The 26,302-nt window shown below is 35.4% G+C and overlaps 2 protein-coding genes across 11 annotated transcripts in view; one reads left to right on the top strand and one right to left on the bottom strand.

The window, feature by feature from the left end:
* Positions 1-793: 793 nt before the first annotated feature.
* LOC114397487 overlaps positions 794-26,302 on the top strand; it is a 45,935-nt gene continuing 20,426 nt past the window's right edge. For 2 of the 10 annotated variants that reach the window (XM_028359533.1, XM_028359538.1), the window contains exons 1-6: positions 796-1,108; positions 1,883-1,990; positions 20,064-23,196; positions 23,376-23,609; positions 23,721-24,434; positions 24,594-25,409. In XM_028359533.1, the coding sequence (XP_028215334.1) occupies positions 20,128-23,196; positions 23,376-23,609; positions 23,721-24,434; positions 24,594-25,409 (4,833 nt within the window). In that variant the 5' untranslated portion in view covers positions 796-1,108; positions 1,883-1,990; positions 20,064-20,127. Of the gene's footprint in view, positions 1,109-1,775; positions 1,991-11,135; positions 12,527-20,063; positions 23,197-23,375; positions 23,610-23,720; positions 24,435-24,593; positions 25,410-26,302 lie in introns of those variants that run through there. The other 8 variants (XM_028359540.1, XM_028359539.1, XM_028359534.1 and 5 more) reach the window with 8 other exon arrangements.
* LOC114397402 lies at positions 4,672-8,177 on the bottom strand. The gene is made up of 3 exons (XM_028359446.1): positions 7,572-8,177; positions 5,795-6,288; positions 4,672-5,695 (listed from the first exon to the last, which is right to left on the bottom strand). The coding sequence occupies exons 1-3, from the start codon at positions 8,175-8,177 to the stop codon at positions 4,672-4,674; spliced, it is 2,124 nt and encodes a 707-aa protein (XP_028215247.1).

The following is a 26,302-nucleotide window of genomic DNA, read 5'->3' as shown; positions in this document are numbered from 1 at the left end:
GGGTTGATAAAAAGTAATAATAATTTTATATTTACTTTGGTAGATTTGAAGAAGTTAGCTTATCAGATCGAGTCTTTCATTATGGAAGAACAAGCTAAATATATGTTTTATGTTCAAGATTTTTGTGATGAAAAATGATAAGTGATTTTGCCCAAAATTGATGTTGTAAGTACTATTCAATATCCATTTTGGCATAAACTAATATTGTTTATGCTTTTCTTTTTTGCTACTTGCTACTACTATATCACATTCATTTTTGGGAGAATTGATGTTATATAATGAATTTCAACAATGATTTTTACAATTGATGTTAAAAATGATCTACTTTTAACATTGATAGTTTCAACATCAATTTTGAATTGATGTTGAACATTCAAAATCACCTTTGTTAACAACATTTCTTTTCTAGTAGTGCTTACTAATTATTTTAGGAGCTTAAAAGTTTAATTTTTTAATTTTAATTTATGCGAGTCAATGTTTTTTTAATTTTGGTTTGTGTATATTTTTTTTGTTTATTTCTAATACTTAAAAATTTATATTTTTAATTTTAATCTCTTTAAGATTATAATTTTTTTATACTTATAATCCTAAAAAATTTAAGATTAAAAAATTAAAATTGAAAAAACATAAATTAATATAAATTAAAAATAAACAAAATATTTACCGGAACTAAAATTAAATACAAACTTACATTACATACTGTCAACTTTTTATTGGTGATTGGGATAAGAAGTGTGTGGTGATTTAAATCCGACCCATAGATCGATCCATCGTCCTTAATTATCCTTAACATAAGAATACTCACATATATACCATCACGTACTATCCTCCCTCTCACTCACTTTTGCTCTCTGATTTCACCTCAATGCACCACACTGCACGTAAGTACTCACTACCTTTGGCTCTTCTTAATTATGGATGAAGCTGCAGGCAGCCAACCCTAGCTTGCATATCCCCTCACTCTCCATTTCACCCGCAAGCCACGCACCATTCTTCATCTCTTATAGTTTTACTTCATCTCCGTTCATAGCATATATATTATTATGCGTAAGTGAACCAACCACTCACCTCCTCATCTCCGACCACCACCAGCAGCCTAACCAGTCAGGTAAATTATGTTATTTATTTATTTATTTATTTATTATTAGTATTATTATTAGTGCAAAAAAGACACTCCGACATTAAAAAAAATGTTTGTAGCGGCCGGTTATAATAATTGACGGTAAAAATGTCAAAAAAATGACCAGTTAAAAGCACTTGAACGTGTGTGGTAATCGCTGTTGTACATTTACTTGTTTCTGATCTTTTGTTTAAGCCTGTGTTTGGAAACAGGTGGATCTGGATGTTGAAAAAACTGTGCTAGTCGGTTTCAAGCTTTAGGGAAAAAATAATTATTTAATTTGTATGTGTTTCTTTTAATATTATTTAAGTTGTATATGGGATTTTTGTACATTTTTTTTTATTAATTTGAGTCAAATTTTATTATTTTTCTTAGTTTAAATTATAATTGATATTAAAATAATTTTTTTTAACATCTTTCTAATTTAAAAATAAATATGTCAAAGAATATATAGGATGATCTTTTAATTTGATTATATCCCAAATGTTGCTTTGCATCACAAATGAACAAAATTTATTAGGATATAACAAACAAATAAACATTTAGGATATAGAATTTTTTTTTATTAATTTATGATTAAAAATAAATTAATTTTACTATTTTTAATATTATATAAAATAAACTAAGTACTACACTAATTAATATAAAATTATAGTATTTCTGGAGATGCTTCTGGGACAACCTGTAGTCTGCTGGCTGCTGCTAAACGTTTTTGTTGTGTGGCTGACACTTTAAGCTGCCATACATAACATATATGAACAGGACTTGCCCGCCATGAACCACCATACATGCGTGAACCAACTGCAGTGACTTCCTCTTTAACCAACCCTTGTGAACTATAGGAACCACGTGCAGTAGCGAATCAGCGAGGTAAAATGTGCTATGCTCACTTTATTATTATTTTTTTGTTATTATTATCAACTTTTGTGCCAAAATCTCATTCATTTGTTCTTACCGTTTTATTTGTTATAATAATACTGACAGTATGCAAGGTTGGAATCTAAATTTTGTATATACTAGTCAAACTTCTTGTCTATTTAGGTCGATCCTGATCGATAATCTTTCTCGATCTATTTTTTTTAGATGGACCAAGGGACAGATCCAAAGGGGGTGATAGCGTTTGGTATTCGAGGCCCAAACAATCCTCCAGAGAAAGGGAGAGAGAGAGAGAGAAAACTTGAGAACGAGAGAGAGAGGAGATCTTTTTCTTAATTACATTCCTCAAAACTTGTTCGTACATTTATAGCCACTAGTGGTGGTTACAATAGAAAACTAACTTCCTAACAGAAATCCTAACCTACTGATTTATTCTTCTTTATTCCTTCTAGAATATTCAAGCGCGCTCCTACGCACATTCATGCCTTCATGGTTTGTTTATTACGTAGTCTTTCAGATGCATGAGCGTGCTACTGTGCCATTTGGGCCTTGCTGCTTGCACCCCTACTCTATTATTCGTATCATTCCCGCTTGCTTCGAATAACACCTTGTCCTCGAGGTGATGTATTGCTTGGAGGGTCGTCCACTCTTCCCACGACGTTTTGTTAGGGTGCAGGCCTCTTCATTGAACCAGCACAAGGTGCTTCGGCCCTATATCCGAAGGAATGGTTTTGTGAGCTAGAATAGCTAATGGGGTCAGAACTGGTTGATTATCCACGGCTAATGGGGGAAGCTCCTCCATTTTTGCTGATGCGGGAGTCCCTACAAAGGGTTTTAAGTTTGAACAATGGAACATTGGGTGGATTCGTGAGGTTTCAGGTAAGGCTAGCTTATAAGCAACTGGTCCCATCCTTTCGGTGATCCGGAATGGCCCATAAAAACGCCTTGCGAGCATAGAATGAACTGCACCTGAGGCTGTGGACTGACGATATGGCCGTAGTTTAACTAAAACCCATTCACCAACTTGAAACTCGTGATCCCTTCGATGCCCATCTGCAATAGCTTTCATATGCGTTTGGGCCTTAAGTAACTTCTGACGGAGTAAGGTGAATACGGCCTCTCATTGACTGAGCAAGTCATCAACTACTTCCACCTTGGCCGTGCCTGTTAGATATTGAGGGAAGGAGGGAGGTTTGCGTCCAAACGTTACTTCGAAGGGTGTCATTCCCGTAGAGGAATGGACGGAAGTGTTATAAGACCACTTAGCCCATAACAAGAAGCGACCCCAGGAGTTTGGTTTATGGTGAATGAAAGCTCTTAAGTATTGTTCAATGATCCTATTTGCCACCTCCGTTTGGCCATCTGTTTGGGGATGGTAGGCAGAACTCATTGAGTTTAGTGCCACTCAAATGAAACAAAGCTTGTCAAAATTTGCTGACGAACAACGGGTCACGATCAGAGACAATACTTCTGGGCATGCCATGGAGTTTGCCTACTAATTCAATGAAGAGCTGAGCAACGCTTTGTGCCGTATGATGGGAAGGAAGCATACTGAGGTGTAGCCCTTTCGAAAAGCGATCAACAATCACAAAGACATAAGTGTTGTTGCGATAAGCTGGAAGTCCCATGATGAAGTCCATGGAGAGGTCCTCCCATGGCTGCGAAGGAACTGGTAACGGGCATAATAAACCCCGAGATTTTGCAGGTTCATACTTCACGAGTTGACAATCCACACACTGGGCCACAAATTTACGAGTGTCACTACTCATTGTCTGCCACATGAAATTTTCTGCTACACGATTCAAGGTTTTTCGATAACCCATATGGCCTCCTGTTGGTGTTTGATGAAATTTCGTGAGCAAAGCTTTGATGAAAGTACAGTCTGAGGGTAACCAAATACGCCCTCGATACAAAACAAAGTTGGGTGTTAACACATGGTCAGGGTAGGTGGCTGGGTCTGCGTGAACCTTCTCCCTTAAGGTTATAAATTCATTATGCGACTGCAATTCCTTAGACAGATCTTCAAGAAACACAAAGTGAGGCATTGAGAGGATGAAAAGCGAGGCACTTGGTACCTCTGAACATCGTAATAGCGCGTCTGCAACCACGTTAGTTTTGCCCGTTCTATATTGTATAGAGTAATCAAAACCCAACAAACGTGCCAAATATCGGTGTTGCTCCGGCATTTGAACAACCTGGTTCATTAATTCTTTTAAGCTTCTATGATCCGTCAAAATTACAAAGTGGTGCCCCAAAAGGTATTGCCTCCACTTCTTAACAGCAGTGGTAATGGCAGCTAGTTCACGAACATAGGTGGAGGAGCTAAGCAACTTAGGGTAAAACTATTTTCTAAAGAAGGCTATTGGGTGTCTTCCTTGTGACAACACTACGCCCATTCCCGAGCCGGAGGCGTCTGTTTCCACCACAAAGGGTTTTGTGAAATCAGGAAGTGCTAATACTGGGAAATTAGTCACGACATTCTTCAAGTTTTGGAAGGCAGCTGTAGCTTCAGGAGTCCATGCAAACCCTTCCTTAGTTAAAAGTCACGAGAATGGTGCTGCTAAAGTAGCGTGTTGCATTCCTTGGTCGGAGACCACATGACCCAGATACTCGATCTGTTGTTGAGCGAAGGAACATTTGGAAAATTTTAGTGTAAACTTACCTTCCATTAAGACCTAAAATGCAACCTCCAAGTGATCCCTGAAGGAATGACTATAAATCAAGATATCATCGAAGAAGACGATGATATACTTGCGTAGATGCGGCTGGAACAAGCGGTTCATTGTTGCCTGAAACAAAGAAGGTGCATTACAAAGTCCAAAGGGCATTACATGAAACTCATAGTGTCCATGGTGAGTGCGGAAGGCTGTCTTGCTTGTATCGGATTCTTTCATCAAAATCTGATGATATCCTTGCATTAGATCGAGCTTAGAAAACCACGTTGCTCCCCCTAGTTCATCTAATAATTCATCCACCGTAGGTATAGGAAAGCGATCACGCACTGTGATAGCATTCAATGCCCTATAATCCATGCAAAATCGCCATGTTCCGTCGCGTTTCTTGACTAATAAAACTGGTGACGAGAAGGGACTTGAGCTATGTTGTATGTGACCATTGCGAAGCATCAAAGCCACTTGTCTTTCAATCTCTTGTTTTTGAAAGTATGGATAGCGGTAGGGTCTTACGTTTATGGGTGTTGAGTTAGGAAGGAGGTTGATCGAGTGGTCTGTGGCTCGTGATGGGGGAAGGTTCGTTAATGGTTGGAAGAGGGAGGAATATTTAGTGAGTAAGGTTTGAATTGCCGGTATCGAGTGAGTCAATGGTAAGGGTTCGGGATGATGAGAGTCAAGTTGAATGTGAAAATAGGTACTAGTGTTACCTGTGTTCATAAGGCGTCGTAGCTGTGATGGTGATATCTGATCAATATTTGCATCACGATCACCCTTGAGCTCAATCAATTTATCATTATAAATGAATTTCATGGTGAGAGTTGCGTAGTCTGTTAGGACAGGTCCCAGTGACTTTAGCCATTGTACTCCTAGCACTACGTCAGCTCCGCAAATTGGAAGAATATGGAAATCAACCAAGAAAGTGTGTGCCTGAATATGTACCGCAACTTTCGGGCAAACTTGGTTGCACTGCAGCTCCTCGCCATTACCTACTGTTACTCGAAGAGTAGAAGTTGTTTGTGGTTGCAAGCTTAATGTTGTAACCAACTCTTGTTATAGGAAGTTGTGTGTGCTTCCTCCATCAATGAGAATCTGAACACGGTGGTTTCCAATGAGGCCCGTGACTCACAAGGTTTCCGGGGCTCCGTGACCGGAAAGCGCATGAAGACTTATCTGAGCTGGTGATGTCTCCTGTGAAGCTACAAGAGCTGTTGGAGACGATGGGTTGGAATCAGAATCCTGCAGGCACTCCTCATCCTCTGTAACAAATAGGAACAAGGACGGGGTGCACTTATGGCCCCGTGAGTACTTTTCGTCATAATTAAAACATAATCCCTTCTCCCTTCGAATAGCTAATTCTTCTGGGGAAAGGCATTTAAAGGGAATAGTGGTTATGGCAGGTTTAGTTGGTGAAGGAGTTAAGAGCGACTCAACTGGTTTAGTGACAACCGGCGGTGATAATCGTGAAGGAAAACTATACGACAGACTAGGGGAGGTTCGAACAGAAGATCGTCGCCCATCTAGCTGTTGAGACTTTGGCAAGTGTACCAAATCGCTCTTAAGTAGTAAACCTCGGAAGTCCGAGTATCGTGTCCGCAGGGATTTTATTGCACTTGTTAAATACTTCTCAATTTGTAAGTAAGAATAAAAAAAACAGGAATAAGTGTAGGAATAGAGTGCGATTACTAAATCAAATAGTTTAAAAAAGGAAAGACAATTAATAAAGATGCCAAGACCAGACAAACCCAATTGGCCTACGATACATGTAAATATGATATTCATTACCAATGCACTGGTATTAGTTATACCCACATCTGTTAACTACTTGCCCCTGATGCCTCACGTTGGCAAGCCTATTTTAACTACCTATCTCCCAAATGCCTTTGCGAAGATTCAATAATTAAAATGCATTAAGATTAAGTTCTAGATGTTGCTTAAATGCATGGGCAGTGGGTTATCACTCTATGCCTAGCAATGGTAACCCAAGAATTCTTTTCTTAAGATGTTCTGTTAGGCGTTACCCTTTTCCAAGTGTATAACCCCTAAAACTAATGCATGCATTGAATCTTAAATATTTATTGGGAAATACCCTCTCCCGAGCGAATAAAACCCAAAAGAAGTTTAAGAACAAATGCAAGATAACAAGAAAAGAATTAGAACAGAAAAACCTGGAATCAATTCCTTTTGCATTGATAACTCTTGAAGCTCATCGTACATCGTTGGCTTTTTAGGCCTGCCAGGCCCTAGCTAGGGGATTAGCCACTCATGGTCATTGAGGTCTTACAATTGGGGGTGAAGGAAAGAATGGGGATAATAAAAACAAAGAATAATAAGAGAAAGGAAAACTCAAGCTTGAAGTACTGAGAACTGTGCTCTGAGACGAGGTGAGTTTTCCTTGGGACTGGCTCTCTATTTATAGTTGCTGAAGTGGGCTTGTGGGCTACGTAGTCGCGCTCAGTGCCACACCTCGCGCTTAGCGCGTACAGATCGCGCGCTGGGCGCGCCATGCAGGCTTAGCCTGTGCTTCTGTTGGATCGCGCGCTGGGCGCCTAGCTGGGCTTAGCGCGCGTAACGGTTGCTCCTTCGTGCTTAACGCCACGCTTAGCGCCTGCAGTTAATTGCTCACTTAGCGCGTGATGCGCGCTTAGCGCCACTGTTGGGCTGGGCCTGCTTCAGAATTTCTTCTTTTTCTTCCTTTCTGTTGCCATTTTTGCTTAATGTACCCTCATTTTTCGTATCTGCAACCAGAAATTCAATTTAATTAATTTTTTCAACTTTTAATCATAAATAACTACTAAATAATTAATTTTAAGTCAAAATTTGACTATTTAACTACGATTAATTCACAATTATTTAGCAGTTATCACTAGCATCCTTTCCTCATGCAGCCTAGCAAAGGAGATTGCCTGAACCAACGAGTGAGGCTGCATAACTTGCACCTCCCGTTGAATCACTGGATTTAGTCCTGACACAAAGCAACTTAGCACAAACGGTGCCAGCAAACCAATTATACGGTTAGCAAGAGCTTCAAACTCCGAGAGGTAAGCGGAGACAATTGATCGCTGTGTCAACTTACAGAGCAAACCTGTTGGATCTTCATAGGTTGAAGATAAGAATCGTGCGTGGATGGCGTGTAAAAAAGTGGACCACGAAGACAATTGACCATTCCTATGCATCCATTGAAACCAGGCTAATGCTAAGCCTTCCATGTAAAAAGATGCTATGGTGAGTCTTTCGTGATCTGGAGTTGCATGATATTCGAAGAACTGCGTGATCTTGAATATCCAGCCTTCTGGATCAGAGCCATTGAAGCGCGAAACTTCGAGCTTCATACGGTAAGTCGGATTCGTGGTCGTTGCACCTGGAGATGGCGATGGCACTCGCGGAGATGCGTGCTCTGTCTCTAACTGAGTCATACGATGCAGAAGCTCGTCGAACTTGGAAGACGAAAGTCTCGCAAATGCCTCTTCCCAGTGATCAGCACTTGCTTTTGATCGAGTAGCTTCAGCCATGGTGTGAGCAATGAAAGCACCAATGATAGCGTTTGGTATTCGAGGCCCAAACAATCCTCCAGAGAAAGGGAGAGAGAGAGAGAGAGAGAGAAAACTTGAGAACAAGAGAGAAAGGAGATCTTTTTCTTACATTCCTCAAAGCTGGTTCATACATATATAGCCACTAGTGGTGGTTACAACAGAAAATTAACTTCCTAATAGAAATCCTAACCTACTGATTTATTCTTCTTTATTCCATCTAGAATATTCGAGCGCCCTCCTACGCACGTTCATGCCTTCATGGTCTATTTATTATGTAGTCTTTCAGATGCATAGGCGTGCTATTGTGCCTTTTGGGTCTTGCTGCTAGCACCCCTACTCTATTCGTATCACGGATCCAAAGGGGGCCTCTTATGACCCTTTGTGTATATATATATAAGAAAAAAAAAGAAAAATTAAAATATAAAAATACTAATAACATCAATTTTTCCATGTGATCGCTGCAACTGCTCTTTAAGTACCAATTTCCTCTTGTCTCATCACTAGAATCTCGGGTAGCATAGTAAAGATGTCACTGTCATGCTCTTTAATGAAATTTGCTTGATGCTTGTTTTTATTATCAATTCTTCTCCACATGTCCAAAATTTTCACAATAGTGACATTGTGGTTTTCCAAGATGCCAACAATCCTTCTATATTTTTCTTGATTGGTCTTAGAGAAATTTCTAGAATTTTGTGTATTTCTAGAAACTTCTCCATCTTTCTTTCCACCATTTTTTTTAATTGAGACCGTAATTTAAACTTTGATTGGAAGGCATTCTCGACAAAGTCTTCATTATGCCGTTTCAATCTTTGCACATACACAATCCATAAGTTATATCCCTGATAAAGTAGACAAATCTTTGTTTTGTCCTCCTTAAATTCAAGAAGAAATTTCCGTAAGAACCCAAGTGTCACACTTTGTTTCTTTCTCTTTCCTTCGTACCAAGTGTTTCCCTCTCTTAAGTTTCTCACAACAATCTTAGTACTTCTCACACTTCTGATTATAGTTAGTTGCACATACATAAAGATCCCATGACCTCTATTTATAGGCCCCAAGCCACTAAAACACAACAACATAAGCCTAATAAAAAACACTCAATAGTCTTATGCGTATCAGATTAATATATGAATTAAACAAATTGTCCCATCTAACTGAGCATCAGACTATCCTCAATCTCATCACAATAGACGATCCTCATAAGATCGAACGTCCATCAGAATGAACAATATATTTTGAGTTACAGACCACAATTCTCCACCTTGACTCTAAATTTGAGCCAGACGATTCCTTCCACCATAGTGTTACTCTCCCACTTTTGAAACTATATTTCAAGAGAAATTAATCAAGTCTAAGGTTGAACTTTGACCTTGGTAGAGATTTTGTGAACATAGATGCAATTTTCACAATCCTAACTCCTTCAAATTCAACCACATCTCTTATGAAGTGAAGCCTAACATCAATATTCTTTCTCCTCTCATGGTAAACTTGACCGATTTGTAAGGTGGATAGCACTTTGGCTATCATAGTGAATTATCACATAGTTTTGTACAATTTCTAGTTCACCAATCATCCCTTTTAACCATACTCATTTTGCAATAGCAATATACTCTTGATTCAGTTGTAGATAGATCTACCATGGGCTGTAAGTTTCCTTTCCAACAAATAGTAGCCCCAAACAATGTAAATGCATATCTAAATAAGGACTTCATAGTATCCACATGCTCTACATACTTTGCATCAACATACCCCATAATAGCATCTCCACCTTGAGCTACCTTCTTATACTTTAGACCAGATTCCAAAGATCCATTCACATATCTCAATACCTACTTCAAAGCCTCCCAATGAGCTTGACCTGAATCGGCCCTAAACCTTTTTACAATGTGAATAGCATGGGCCAAGTTTGGCCTACTACAAACCATACCATACATGATGCTTCCTACTCTACTAGCATATGGAACAATATCCATCTTCTTCCTTTCCTCTTCAATATTAGGAGCTTGAGTAATTGAGAGCTTAGTGTGATGTCTCAAAGGTGTGCTTACAAATTTAGATTGATGCATCCTAAACCTTTCTACTACCTTCTTCAAATAGCCCGCTAAGATAAGAACAATTCTCTCTTCATCTGATCTATAACAATATCAATCCTAAGTATCCTCCTTGCAATACCAAAATCCTTCATGATCATCTCAAATTCTGAACTTAATCTCTCCTTGAGCATACTAATCTCATCCTAGCTTGTTTGAGGTAGCTATAAGAATATCATCTACATACAAAAGCAAGAAAATGTGACATTGTTATTCTCTTTTCAAGATTTAGACATAACTACTCCTTAGAAAACCTTCATTTGATCTTCTGCAAACCCCTTAGGTTGTTGCATATAAATGGTCTCCTCAAGGTCTCCATGTAAAAAAAGTTGTCTTGGCAACCAATTATGGTAACTCCAGATCATACTGATTTACAATTGCCATCAAGATCCTTATAGAATAATGTTTTACCACAGGTGAGAAAATTTCATTATAATTAACTCTGTCCACTTGTGTAAAACCCTTAGCCACAAGTCTTGCCTTGTACCTCGACTTCTTCACACTTGGAATGTTTTTCTTTTTCTTGAAGACCTACTTGCATCCAACTAGTGTTAACTCGTTGGCAAGTGCACCAAATTCGTCACAAGTAGTAAAATACTCGAAAGTCCGAGTGTCGAATCCACATGAACTTTGTTTGTACTTAGATTAAAGCAAATCCAATTTACAAGCAAGAGATAAGAAATTTAAGATAAAAGAGGCAGAAAGATAAAAGATATAAGATAAAGATTTAAAAAGGAAAGATAAGAGATAAAATATTTAAATTAAAAGATGATAAAGATAAAAAATAGAAGATAAAAAAATAAGATAAGAAACAAAAAATAAAAGATAAAGAAAGATAAGAAAAAAAAGATAAGATGAATAAAAGATAAGTTCTCAAAATGTGATAATGTTGTTGGGACCTTGCATGCCCTCTTTGCCTTGGATCTGTTCTACCCACACCTATCCATTTACTCGCCCCTAATGTCTCACGATGACAAGCTTATTTTATTTACCTATCTCTCAAATGCCTTTGAAAAGACTCAATAAATAAAATGCATGAAGACTAGATTCTAGATGTTTGCTAAATGCATGGGCAATAAGTCACCATTCTATTCCTAGCAATGATGACCTTATGATTTCTTGCCTTATCTGTTCTGTTAGGAGTTACCCTCTCCCGAGCAACTTACCCCAAAAGAAAATAAAGATGAAAATGCAAGATAAAGTAGAGAAGAAAATAGGTGTCTTGTTTGACATGTGCAAATGCCAAAGCACTAAACACCCTCAAGTTGGAATAGTTTATTGGTTTCTCACTCCATACTTTCATAGGTGTCTTAGAGTCTAGAGCAAACGATGGACATCTGTTTGTCAGATACATTGCAATATTTGTAGCTTCTCCCTAGAAACTTTTAGGCAGACCTACTCTTAAAAACATGCACCTCACTCGTACCAAGATGATCTTTTTCATTCTCTCAATTAGGCCATTTTGTTGAGGAGTTCTTGCTATAGTCTTATGTCTCTTAATTCCTAGTTTTCTTCCAAACACATTAAATTGTTCTGAAACAAATTCCAGCCCATTGTCAGTTCTCAAAACTTTCAATTTTGTTCCTTGCTAATTTTCCCCAAGTGTGTAACACTCCTAGAACCTTTGAAATGTTTCAGACTTATTCTTCAATATATAAATTCACACTCTTTTAGAGAAATTATCAATAATTGCAAGAAAATAGGAACCCCTCCATGAATCATCACCCTTGAAGGACCCCATAGGTTTGAATGAACATACTAAAAGGGCCTACTAGAAACATGTGTACCAGTCCCAAACTTCACTCTATGAGACTTACCCAATATACAATGATTACAAAATTCTAATTTATCCAATTTATCACCATTCAGCAGATTTTGTTTTTACAGTTAGACCAAACCCCTTTCACTAACATGACCTAGTCTTAGAAGCCACAATTGTGTCTTATCCTGTAACGTTTGACTAGCTACAAATGCGTGAGCAATAACAATTGAGCCGTCCAGAATATGCAGACCATTCATTTTAACACCCTTAGCAACAATTAAGGCTCCATTTGAAATCCTAATCAGACCATGTTCTATTTTGGTAGAGTATCTCAAATATCAAACATGCTTATTGACAAAAGAATCCATTTAGGCTCAGGAAGATACCACATATCTTGCAACAACATCTCTCGGTCATCAAACATCTTTAGTCTGACAGTACCCATGCCAATATTAATTTTATGTCGTCCCCAATAAGAGGTATTATACATTTTTCAATTAAAAACAAGTGTTCATTTTAAAACTTTTGTATTTCTTAAGTTATAAATTATTTATTATTTGAATAATCTTTTATGAGAAAAAATAGATAAACTATAGACAAATTTAACTTAGGTTACTAAACAATTAATAATCTAGAAAATTTGTATTTTTTTAACAATTTATTCACTAACTTTTTATTTTTGTAATTTAAGACATGTATATTTAAATAATAAACTTAAGAAAATGTCATGTCAACTAGTTGTGTTTACGGGTTCAAAAATCAAAACCTGTTATCTAACTTATACATGAATGAGTGTAAATAGGTTGGATTGAATTATATATATACATATATATATATATATATATACATATATATATATATATATATATTAGTATAATTTTCACAAACTATTGCTTTATCAATAAATTGATATAAAATACAATTTTTATCTATTCAACCATTAAATTATATCTACATATTAATAAGATTTTTCGTATCAATTTTTTTAAAATTGAATAACAATAAGGTAATAAAATGATTCATATTTTAGTATATTTTAAAAAAATTATATTACATTGATTTTAATCTATATGAATGAGTTAACGAATAAATTTAGATTAATATAAAATTTCACATAAATAATCTTTGTGAAAAGAATTTTCCATCCAACGGTAGATTTTAAAAAAATATTTTTTTTATCAACATGTGATGTGTTAACTCTTTGGCAAGTGTATCAAATCGCTCGAAGTAATAATTTCTTGGTAATCCGAGTATCGTACCACAGGAATTTTGTTGCACTTATGTGAAGTAGTACTTTTCAGTTTGCACATTGTAAATTTAGTTTGTAAAATTAAAGGCAATTTAAATCTAAGCGGCTACTTCTAAATTAAGGAAAACTCAAGAAATAAAGAAAGAATAAAGTCTATAAAATATTGCTAAAATCTAATAAATATAAGTACCTACTTCCAAATAAAATAAGGAATAACTACTTCTAAGAAAACCCAAATAATAAATAAGGAATAACTACTAAGAAAAAAACTTCAAACAATAAAATAGGGAATAAAATCTATATAATAAATTTGCTAAAACCTAACAAGTCTAATCAGCCTAGATATATGGATTCAGGATTTGTCTGTTATCAATACCAGTGAACTAATTCTGCCCTACATCTATCTATCTACTTGCCCCTGATGCCTCATGATGACAAGCCTACCTTAATTACATATCTTCCAAATGCCCTTTGCAAAGACTTAATAACTAAGATGCATTAAGATTAAATTCTAGATGTTTGCTAAAGCATGGGCATTGGGTTATCATTCTATGCCTAGCAATGCTAACCCCATGATTTCTTTGTTTTATTGTTCTATTAAGCGTTACCCTCTCCCGAGTGGACTAACCCTTAAAACATATTCAAGCATTCATTCCTACCCCTAATTAGGCTTTACCCTCTCCCGAGTGGACTAAAGACTAACAGAAAATAAAGACTGAGATACAGGATAAATAAGAAAGAAAAGCAGATAAAAGAACCTGGAAGGAAACCCTTTAAATGATAACCCAATGATTTCTTCCTTTTATTGTTCTATTAAGCGTTACCCTCTTCCGAGTGGATTAACCCTTAAAACATATTCAAGCATTCATTCCTTACCCCTAATTAGGCTTTACCCTCTCCCGAGTGGACTAAACCCTAACAAAAAATAAGGACTGAGATGCAGGATAAATAAGAAAGAAAGGTAAATAAAAGAACCTGGAGGAAAATCCTCTTTTTATTGATAACTCTTGAAATGCTCCATACATCATTGGCTTTTTAGGCTTGCCAGTCCCTAGCTAGGGGATTAGCTACTCATGGTCATGAGGGCTTTACAATGAGAAGGGAGTGAAAGAAAGGTAATAAAAATATAAGAAAAGGGAAGGAAAAGGAGAGAACTGAGTGCCAGAGGTCTGAGAAATGAGCTCTCAGGAAGTGTTTTCGTTTTCCTAGGCTGACCCTCTTATTTATAAGTGCAAAATTGGGCTTTGGGCCTTCGTAGTCTCGCTGAGCGCGAAGCCTTGCGCTCAGCGCCACCGCGCGCTCAGCGCATGTCGTGCGCTTAGCGCCTTGCTTTCTTGCGTGGGCGTGTCTTGCGCTTAGCGCCTTGCTGGGCTGGGCTTCTTCTGATTTTCTTCTTTTTTTCTTCATTTCTGCTCCTTTTTGCTTGTTGTACCTCCCTTATTCACATCTGCAATCAGAATTCGAAATTAATTAAATCTTTCCAAATTAAAGCATAAATAACTGCTAAATAATTAATTCTAAGTTAATTTCAGACCGATTTTCCACTATTAATTCACTATTATTTAGCAGTTATCATGATGTGATGAAGAAATACATTGCATAAAATGTAATGTGGTGATAAATGAGTTTTCAAAGGTGTGAAAAGGCATAGGATGGCAAATTAGTAGAACATGTGATATATATGAAGAAAGAATGATATTGGCATGGAAGTGTCATGCTTTGTAGCTTAAACAACTTTAGATATATAAATAGAAAGATAAATAGATTCAACTTGTAAAAGTCATGGTTTTCAAAACTATGTAGTATTAAACATAAGGGCAACCAAGTATTACAAAAGTATATTAGAAGCATAGTCTTACAAATTTTCTTTTTCCCAATGAAAGATTTTAAACAGAAATGACAATTTAGGTTGTAGTAACTTTAGTATTGGCTAGGTTTGAAAATTGCTACAGCATATGAAAGCATTTGTGTTAGATTCCAAAACTTCATAAGCCTTATACTCCTATTCTTTATAATCAGTAAGGATTAGTTTAGCTCCAAATGTTGTAATGGTCACCTTCATGATCTTTCCAAGCTTGTGGAAAGAGAGCATGGTCAAACCATATTATAACCGTTCGTATATGGTAGCTGCAAATGCCATGTTGATACCCATGCATATTGCCTTATGTAGGCTCTATTGGAGTTGTCTAGTGACTCTGCATGGTAAACCAGTGGAGTCCACTGAATGAGCTGAGAAAAGAACTGTTCTACATTAAATAAGAATATATACCCACGAATAAAAAAATAGCAATTTTTGTTATGTTGGAATGAAATTTTTGTTGGAATTTTAGAAGATCCTTATAAAATACCAATAACCACATCACATTAAATTATCAGGAAGAGTTTTAGGAATACCTAGATCCATAATGATTGCTCAAACAAATACAACGAAATTTGAATTTGTAGGTGATTTTTTATCATTGCGCTTGTGACGCCCTCTACCCCTCACATATATGTACTAATAATAAAAGGAATAAGAAATCAGAATTAATTAAAAGTTTTTAAACACAATTAAATACAAGCTTTTCAAAATAATAAAAGGCTCACTTTCATTTTTCTAACATCATAATAAAACTTTTCCAAATAAATAATAAATCATCTCAGCTCAAAACAAGGTCATCCAAGACTTCATGTAATTAATATAGAAACATATATCTCAATGTCACATCCTATCAGAGCATTGTGTTCTTGTGTCCTCTAGCATGAGGTTCTTCATAGTCATCCACCTAACCATCTACTTCCATTAACACAAAATCGAGATCATCACAAGATCCAAACACAAATAGTACACGGGGAGTGAGTTATTACATTCCTAACTAATAGAGAGAAATAAGACAACATATAGGTATAAATATCATATAAACAAAATACAACTTACTTAAGCATAGCTCACATTATTTCACCACTTTGTCACGCATCATCACATTACAACACCACATGTCTAATTCGTTTTCACAACATTCACGTACTTAATGATCAAAACACAATATCACTAAATCAATCAATATCGATCAATGTGGTACCATGTCAGTGAAAAACCTCGTTGAGCGCCTAAAAGTACATGACAAGACAAACCACACACTAGTAAATCATGTCACTTTCACTAGGTAAAATCATAAGGAGACCAGTCAAGGTCACGTTGTTTTGTAAGAATGTTCCAATCATATGGGATCAACATATATTTAAAGGAGCACTCAAACCGGATGTATTTACCCCCAAGACCTACACTCTGAAGAGTCCGTCAGGGCCTTTCCCTCCTGATTCAGGTCCAACCCAGAAAAGATTTTAGCACACAGACTCTATCTATGAACTGTACAAAACACACAACTCCTCAATTGTTCTCAAAATAGTTTTATCTCATTACGCTTGTGGTTAATGTCGTCGAGTCCTCACAGTGGTTCCCATCACAATACTTGTCACCCTTAAAAGGTCTTATAGTCGTGTGATTGTACAATTCATAGCTCATAACTCAATGCACATAACATCTCAATGCACATATATATTACAAGTCAATACATACTTAATTTATCACATACACTCAGTCTCAATCACAATGGTATAATCTCAATTTAACATGTTATCACACCACATGAATCATATACACTTTACCTATGAACTATGCAATACACATGACTCTTCAATTATTTTTAAAATAATTTTATGTCATCGCGCTTGTGATTAAACTTGTCGGGTCCACACAGTGAATCCCATCACAATACTCGTTGCGCAAAAACTCGTCGCCCTTAAAGGATTTTACAATTGTGTGATTTCACAGTTCATATCTCACAACTCGATACACACATCTCAATACACATATATTTCATCATTCATCACAGGTTCAATTTATCACGTACTCTCAATTTGAAGCACAATTTCATAATCTCACTATACCAATTTATACAAAAGGTTTATCACAACATGGGGAGTAAAACCCCTCAAATAATTTTACACAATTATATCAAAATCAATTAATCAAAATCATAGGTATAAAAAAACGAAAACACCAAGAGCACACGTTATTTTATCAATCAAATTGCATCAGGACATCAATATTGTATTTATAATCATAAAGGAAAATTTTCAATTTAATAAACATCCAAAAATAAACCCAATTTAATCCTCTAAGGATCTTTACACATGTTCATTCTAACCCCAATTGCGATAAACTCATCCCTTACCTCTAAGCGGGCTCACGTGTGTATTCTGACAGTGATAGCGGCATTTCTAGCAAATTCCTATGATTCCTCAAGCTTTTCCTCTGGTTGCTCTGATGGGGTTTCAAAGCATTTGAGAGGTGGAGAAGAGATTGAAACCTTCATTCCACTGTCTGTGTGCGATGCATATTTCTCCCTCTCCACAAATTAATATAAAAATCCTAACGGTGAAGATGTGAGAAATGAATCATAAACCCGGTTTCCAAATTTCACGATAATCCAACGGTTAACGAGTTCAGGATCATAGCTTTATTGGGACATATTTTGGGTCTCTACATGAAAGGAGAAGCTACGATGTGAAGGAAATTTTTCTTAGCTCTGACTTTTTTAGCAATTTTCAATGGTGAGAATGCTCGAAATTGAGTTTCAAACCTGATGCTGAAATATCATGACGATCCAACGGTTAAAAAGTCCGAGATCATCATTTTAATAAGACAGGTATGAGTGTATGCGGGAAAAAGAGAGGATTTTGGGAGAGAAAAAGAGAAAACAAAATTGAGAGGAAGAAGAGACGTAGAAACTATTGTTAGTATGAAAACTGACCTAACATGTCTCTATTTATAGTTAGGGTACCCACAACCTATCATTTACTCTATTTATTTATTTTTATTATTTTATAAAAAGAAACTCTATTTTATTCCCTTTAATAAATAAAATACCTTTTCTATTTTCTCTCAAACCATTATTTTAATTAATAAAATTATTTCTCCTTATTTATTTAATTATGAAAACCTCATCATTTTTCTAAAACTCTATTTATTTATAAATAACAATCCTTTTTAAATTAGTTTACAAAAAATGGGATGTTAGAGCGCTCTTCTTAGGATGTGTTACAGGATGCTGTAAAGACAATGAATAACTGACTAACAGTGTAACTGGTGGCTTCATGGTTCTTCCTCAACCGGAACCTCTTTATTCCTTAACATTACCTTTGTAACTCTTCAGATTGATAAAAGAGAAACGATATGTGATGGCCCGATATATTTGGGACCATAGTCTTCTTATAGTGTGTTAACCTAATATGGTTCCCATTATCCCCTAATGGGCCAACATTGACATCTGTTCATTTAAGTTCATATCATCTGATTTAATTGTCTAACTGGTTCACTTAATTTGATTACGTATAATTGTCTGATAATATTAGCTCACATTAATTATTGGAATAAAAAATTCCAACAATCTCCCACTTGGACTACATATTGTAACAATTATATAAAAACTCCTTAAGCACGCATATGAATGATATTTACCTTTATTTCTTAGGTAACTGGTGACTTCATGGTTCTTCCTCAGTCGAAACCTCTTTATTCCTTAACAAAACCTTCATATTCACGCGGGAAGAAGAGAAACTATATATGATAAGTCAATATGTTAGGGACCATAGCCTTCTTATAGTGTGTTAACTTGATAGAGTTTTTATTATCCTAATAGGGCCAACAATGACATATGTTCCTTATTTAGTTGTCTAACAAGCTCAATTATTTTGATCACATAAAATAAAACCTACTAATGATAAATAATTAATATAATTGTCTTATAACATTAGCCTACATTAATTATTGGAATAGAAAATTCTAACAATTTTACTATTGAAGGAAATATTTGAGAATGAGAGAAATTAGAAAGTTTTGAGGAAGAGGTTACTTGTACAAAATGACCACTTCTTGATTTGGCTTAAAACAAATTTTAATACAATGCCTTTATTTATATTAATGGCTCCTCCCAAACCTGTGGTTATGATTTTGCTAACACACTTAATCTAATGGTTACAAATGATTCTCTAGAACTTTTTACATACAAAGTTACTCACACATTCTAGAATATTCTACAAGTTATTCTAGAATTATCTTCTACAATAGATTTTTCTAGAACATTCTTCTAGAATTTTAGTTTAACATGTCTTGTGGAATCTCCTAGAACTTGGGCTTTTTGATAAGGCCCAAAATCAAGTCTATATTTCAACATGTTATTCTGTACCATTAAATTTTCTTAATTGAGGTTTTGTTTTAAAAATTTTACAAGTGAGAAAAAAGGAAAAGAAATTTTTTATAAAACTTGGTAAACTACCGGACACGATAGAGTTTGATAACCTATATAAACAGGTGATAGGAAGCAAGTGGTAGAGGTTAAGATATTTTTTAGAACGTGAGCAAAAGGAAAACGAAAAAATATAAAACTTAGCAAATTAACTACGGGACACAAGTGTGTTTGAAAACCTGCATTGTGATAGCTAGGAAGCAAACATAGCATATTGATGATTGGAGAAGAGTGGACAAAAGCAGGTGATTGGATGGAGGGGTTAATTAAGATCCTATCCAAGGTGATAAATAATTAGAGAAGGGACGTTTGGGGATGTATGCACAAAAATATAATCAACTCTCCCACTAACACTAACAGATACTAACAGACACCTAATAGCATCAGTCAAATTCTAATATGTTTTATTTGCTGAATGTTTTGCGAATGTGTCCTTTTGTTTCATCATTTTTGAAATTTTGCATGTGTAACATTCAGGAAAAAGTGGTAGCCACAGCAGGAATCAAAGAAACAAGAAGAACGTGCCAATTGCCAAGGGAGAATGGACCCAATTACTTCTGCCACTGCCCAAAGTGCACTGCAAATTGCAGAACATGTGGTCAAACGACAAGTGGGTTACATATTTAATTACAAAGACAAATTTAAAGAGGTGGAACAATACATTGAGAGGCTGGATGATACTAGGAAGAGGGTTCAAAATGAAGTTAATGATGCAGAGAAGAACGGAGAAGAAATTAACGATGAAGTTCAACATTGGTTAAAACAGGTGGATGAGAAGATAAAAAAATATGAGTGTTTTATTGATGATGAACGCCATGCACAGACAAGGTATTCCATTAGATTGATCTTTCCAAATAACTTGTCATTGAGGTATCGGTTAGGCAGAAAAGCTACAAAGATAGTAGAGGAAATCAAAGCAGATGGACATTCAAATAAAAAGTTTGATAAAGTTTCATATCGGTTGGGCCCATCCTCTGATGCTGCTTTGTTAAACACTGGTTATGTGAGCTTTGGGTCGAGAAATGAAACTATGGAGAAGATTATGAAAGCACTGGAAGACTCGACAGTTAATATTGTTGGAGTCTATGGGGCTGGTGGTGTGGGTAAGACTACTTTAGTCAAAGAAGTTGCTAACAAAGCTCGAGAAAAGAAGTTGTTCAATATGGTGGTCATGGCAAATGTAACAAGAATTCCTGACATAGAAAAAATTCAAGGACAAATTGCTGAGATGTTGGGAATGAGATTGGAAGAGGAAAGTGAAATTGTAAGAGCAGATCGCATTCGAAAGAGGTTAATGAATGAAAAGGAGAATACCCTTATAATCCTAGATGATCTCTGGGATGGATTGAACTTGAATATATTGGGGATTCCACGTAGTGAGGATGATGATGGAAGCCAACAAGATGTCAATGATTTATCTGATTTTGGTTACCATAAGATGGAAAAAGAAGTGTTTTCGGCCGATTTCCATACAATGAAAAAAGACAAGTTAGCTGTCGATTTCAATACGATGAAAAAAGGCAAATTATCTGTTGATTCCAATATGATAAAAAAAGAAAAGTTATCTGGTGATCACAAGGGATGCAAAATTCTTCTAACATCCAGAAGTAAAGAAGTAATATGTAATAAAATGGATGTGCAGGAGAGATCAACTTTCTCGGTAGGAGTCCTTGATGAAAACGAGGCAAAGAGTTTCCTTAAGAAATTGGCGGGAATACGTGCCCAAAGTTTTGAATTTGATGAGAAAGTCATTGAAATTGCCAAAATGTGCGATGGATTGCCTATGGCATTAGTTTCCATAGGAAGGGCTCTAAAGAATAAAAGCTACTTTGTATGGCAGGATGTCTGTCAACGAATTAAACGACAAAGTTTTACAGAAGGGCACGAATCTATCGAGTTCTCTGTAAATTTGAGCTTTGAGCATCTAAAAAATGAGCAGCTGAAACATATTTTCTTACTGTGTGCTAGAATGGGAAATGATGCTTTGATTATGGACTTGGTGAAGTTCTGTATCGGGTTGGGTTTGCTTCAAGGGGTCCACACAATTAGAGAAGCGAGAAACAAAGTAAATATGCTGATAGAGGAGCTAAAAGAATCAACTTTGTTGGTGGAAAGTCTCTCTCATGACCGCTTCAACATGCATGACATTGTGCGGGATGTTGCTCTTTCAATATCATCCAAAGAAAAACATGTTTTTTTTATGAAAAATGGCATAGTAGACGAGTGGCCTCACAAAGATGAACTTGAAAGGTACACTGCTATATGTTTACACTTTTGTGATATCAATGATGGGCTTCCCGAGAGTATACACTGTCCTAGACTTGAAGTCTTACATATTGACAGTAAAGATGATTTTTTGAAAATACCAGACGACTTTTTTAAAGATATGATTGAACTCAGAGTCTTGATATTGACTGGTGTTAATCTTTCATGCTTACCTTCTTCTATTAAATGCCTAAAAAAACTGAGAATGCTTAGTTTGGAGAGATGCACTCTAGGAGAGAACTTATCAATCATTGGAGAGTTAAAGAAATTACGAATTCTTACTCTTTCAGGATCTAACATTGAAAGTTTGCCTCTAGAATTTGGGCAATTGGATAAGCTGCAACTTTTTGACATAAGCAATTGCTCAAAACTAAGAGTAATACCTTCCAATACCATATCAAGGATGAACAGTTTGGAAGAGTTTTACATGAGAGACAGCTTGATTCTGTGGGAGGCTGAGGAGAATATCCAAAGTCAAAAAGCTATTCTTTCTGAGTTGAGGCACTTGAATCAGTTGCAAAATCTAGACGTACACATTCAGAGTGTTTCCCATTTTCCGCAGAACTTGTTTTTGGACATGTTGGATAGTTACAAGATTGTCATTGGTGAATTCAACATGCTTAAAGAGGGAGAATTCAAAATCCCTGACATGTATGACCAAGCGAAATTTTTGGCATTGAACCTAAAAGAAGGTATTGACATTCATTCTGAAACATGGGTTAAAATGTTGTTCAAGAGTGTTGAATATTTGCTGCTGGGAGAACTCAATGATGTTCATGATGTTTTTTATGAATTAAATGTTGAAGGATTTCCATATTTGAAACATTTATCCATTGTGAACAATTTTGGTATTCAATATATTATTAACTCAGTGGAGCGGTTTCACCCTTTACTGGCTTTTCCCAAATTGGAGTCCATGTGTCTTTACAAACTGGATAATTTGGAGAAAATATGTGGCAATAATCATCTTGAAGAGGCTTCCTTTTGCAGATTAAAAGTCATCAAGATTAAAACATGTGATAAATTGGAAAACATTTTCCCATTTTTCATGGTCGGACTTCTCACCATGCTTGAAACAATTGAAGTGTGTGACTGTGATTCTCTGAAGGAGATAGTTTCTATTGAAAGACAAACGCATACTATCAATGATGACAAGATTGAGTTCCCTCAATTACGACTTTTAACATTGAAATCTTTACCAGCATTTGCTTGTTTATATACCAACGACAAGATGCCTTGTAGTGCACAATCATTGGAAGTCCAAGTGCAAAACAGAAACAAAGATATTATCACTGAAGTTGAGCAAGGTGCCACTAGTTCTTGTATATCACTCTTCAATGAAAAGGTATGTAAAAACATTATCATAAATGTGTCCTTTATAATCTCTAATCTTTAATTTGTATGTTATTCATCTAAAAGAAGTAAAAAGTTGTGATCGTTTAAGTTTTGTCATTTCTCTTGGGTACATCAATTTTCAAAATCAAAATCTTATTGTTGAGACATTAATTATATATGTTCTTACAGGTTTCAATTCCCAAATTAGAATGGTTGGAGTTATCCTCAATCAACATCCAGAAGATATGGAGTGACCAATCTCAGCATTGTTTTCAAAATTTGCTTACATTGAATGTGACAGATTGTGGTGATTTAAAATATTTACTGTCATTCTCCATGGCTGGAAGTTTGATGAATCTACAAAGCCTTTTTGTAAGTGCATGTGAAATGATGGAGGATATATTTTGTCCAGAACATGCAGAGGTGTGTGGAGTCATTTAATATTGACTTAGATTATTACTATCATTTGTTGTTTAATTGCATTAATTGTTGAGGTCTTTCATCTGCTCACCTAACATTCACTTTTTTCTGCAGCAGAATATTGATGTTTTTCCTAAGTTGAAGAAAATGGAGATCATCGGCATGGAGAAACTTAATACCATTTGGCAACCCCATATTGGTCTTCATTCGTTTCACAGTTTGGACTCTTTGATAATAGGAGAGTGCCACAAACTTGTTACGATTTTTCCTAGTTATATGGGGCAAAGATTTCAGAGCCTTCAAAGCTTGACAATTACAAATTGCCAGTTAGTGGAAAACATATTTGACTTTGAAATTATTCCACAAACTGGTGTTAGGAATGAAACAAACTTGCAAAATGTATTTCTAAAGGCCTTGCCAAATTTGGTGCACATATGGAAGGAGGACAGCAGTGAAATACTTAAATATAATAATCTGAAAAGCATAAGCATTAATGAGAGTCCAAATTTAAAACATCTCTTTCCACTTTCTGTTGCCACTGACTTAGAAAAACTGGAAATCCTTGATGTATACAATTGCAGGGCAATGAAGGAGATTGTTGCTTGGGGCAATGGTTCAAATGAAAATGCTATCACGTTTAAGTTTCCTCAGCTAAACACTGTATCATTACAAAATTCATTTGAACTTATGAGTTTCTACAGAGGAACTTACGCTTTAGAGTGGCCATCGTTGAAGAAATTGTCCATACTCAATTGTTTCAAGCTGGAAGGGCTCACTAAAGACATCACAAACTCACAAGGGAAGCCAATTGTGTCGGCTACAGAAAAGGTACATAACAAAAAGAATGAATTAAGACTCTCTCACTGAATGATGTGAGAATATGCCATTTATTTCTTATAAAAAAAAAATAAAACTATAAATATCTTGTTGAGTGGTTCCAAGTATGCTTCAATATTGATAAGTCTTTTTTATTTATATATATTTTAGGTGATATACAACTTGGAATCTATGGAAATCAGCTTGAAGGAAGCAGAGTGGTTGCAGAAATACATTGTCAGTGTTCACAGAATGCACAAACTACAAAGACTTGTCTTGTATGGATTGAAGAATACTGAAATTCTCTTTTGGTTTCTTCATAGACTTCCCAATTTGAAAAGCTTAACATTGGGGAGTTGTCAATTGAAAAGCATTTGGGCTCCTGCAAGCCTCATTTCACGTGATAAAATAGGTGTTGTTATGCAACTTAAGGAGTTGGAATTAAAGAGTTTGTTGTCTTTAGAAGAGATAGGATTTGAGCATCACCCACTTCTTCAGAGGATAGAACGCTTAGTCATTAGTCGATGTATGAAATTGACAAATTTAGCATCATCCATAGTATCTTACAATTACATAACACATTTGGAAGTGAGAAATTGTAGATCGCTGAGGAATTTAATGACATCCTCAACTGCTAAAAGCTTGGTTCAACTCACAACCATGAAGGTATTCTTATGTGAAATGATTGTGGAAATCGTTGCAGAAAATGAAGAGGAAAAAGTACAAGAGATTGAGTTTAGACAATTAAAATCTTTAGAATTGGTGTCTCTAAAAAATCTCACAAGTTTTTGCAGTTCCGAGAAGTGTGACTTCAAATTCCCATTACTGGAAAGTTTAGTAGTGAGTGAGTGCCCTCAAATGAAAAAATTCTCTAGAGTCCAAAGTGCTCCAAACCTTAAAAAAGTACATGTTGTAGCTGGAGAAAAAGACAAATGGTATTGGGAAGGTGATTTGAATGGCACTCTACAAAAACATTTCACAGATCAGGTACGCATTAGATAGAGTATTTAATTTGTTAACCATCACAAATTTTCATCTACCTACACAGATAAATTATTTTTCATTTCATTGAAAATTTTCCTAAGTCAATATTCTACAATTGGATAATTATGTCACCATGATAAAACATATATAATTGTAGCTTAAATATATTTTTGTTCAATTTAAGTTTATGTTTTTTTTTTTTAATTTTGGTCCCTTTAAGATATCCTGCTCTATTTTTTTTTTGTTTCAGTAAGTTTGTATTTTTTTTTAATCTTGATCCTTATAAGCGTGAACTTATGGGAATTATAAATAAAAAAAATAGAACCTTAAAGGAACTAAAATTAAAAAATACAAACATATAAGAATTAAAAATAAATAAAAAAAACTTACACAAACCAAAATTGAAAAGAACATCAACTTCCAGAAATTAAAATTAAGAAAAAATGAACTTCCAAAAATCAAAAATAAAAAAGCGTTGAGGCCAAAGAACATATTTAGACATATAATTGTATGTTGTCCCATATGTAAAATATGAAGCAAGCTTATTATGTACTTTTGTAATTTGTACAGATTCAATTAGATTTATTTATTGGTCAAGGTTTCCTTATTTGTAGTAATCAAGTCTGATTTTATTTCCAAAATTCTTGCATAGTTTTATCAAGAAAGCTGCACAAATCAACTACTGATCTTTATTATACTCTTTGAATTATGAGAAAATAATATTCACTTTTCATATTCCTAATTTGTATTATAACTAATTTACTGAAGTGGGAGTACAGTATAAGAATTTAAATAGAAGAATGCACTCACAATTAACGTAATTTTTTACATTGTTATCCAATCATTGATTGTCATGAAATAATTATATTAAAATTTAATTAGAATGTGTTAAATGT

Source organism: Glycine soja, chromosome 18, assembly GCF_004193775.1.
Source record: "Glycine soja cultivar W05 chromosome 18, ASM419377v2, whole genome shotgun sequence".
NCBI lineage: Eukaryota > Viridiplantae > Streptophyta > Magnoliopsida > Fabales > Fabaceae > Glycine > Glycine soja.
Note: the sequence above shows the minus strand (reverse complement) of the source record. Positions and strands in the feature narration are given on the sequence as shown.

Bases quoted from the DNA above. Each gene is read 5' to 3' on its own strand.
- LOC114397402 (XM_028359446.1), bottom strand. From the start codon at position 8,177: ATGGCTGAAGCTACTCGATCAAAAGCAAGTGCTGATCACTGGGAAGAG. The intron at 6,289-7,571 runs GCAATCTCCTTT...CAAATTGAGAAG, and splicing joins AGCCTCACTCGTTGGTTCAG to TATTTAACAAGTGCAATAAA. The intron at 5,696-5,794 runs GTGAGTCACGGG...TACAACATTAAG, and splicing joins CACGGAGCCCCGGAAACCTT to CTTGCAACCACAAACAACTT.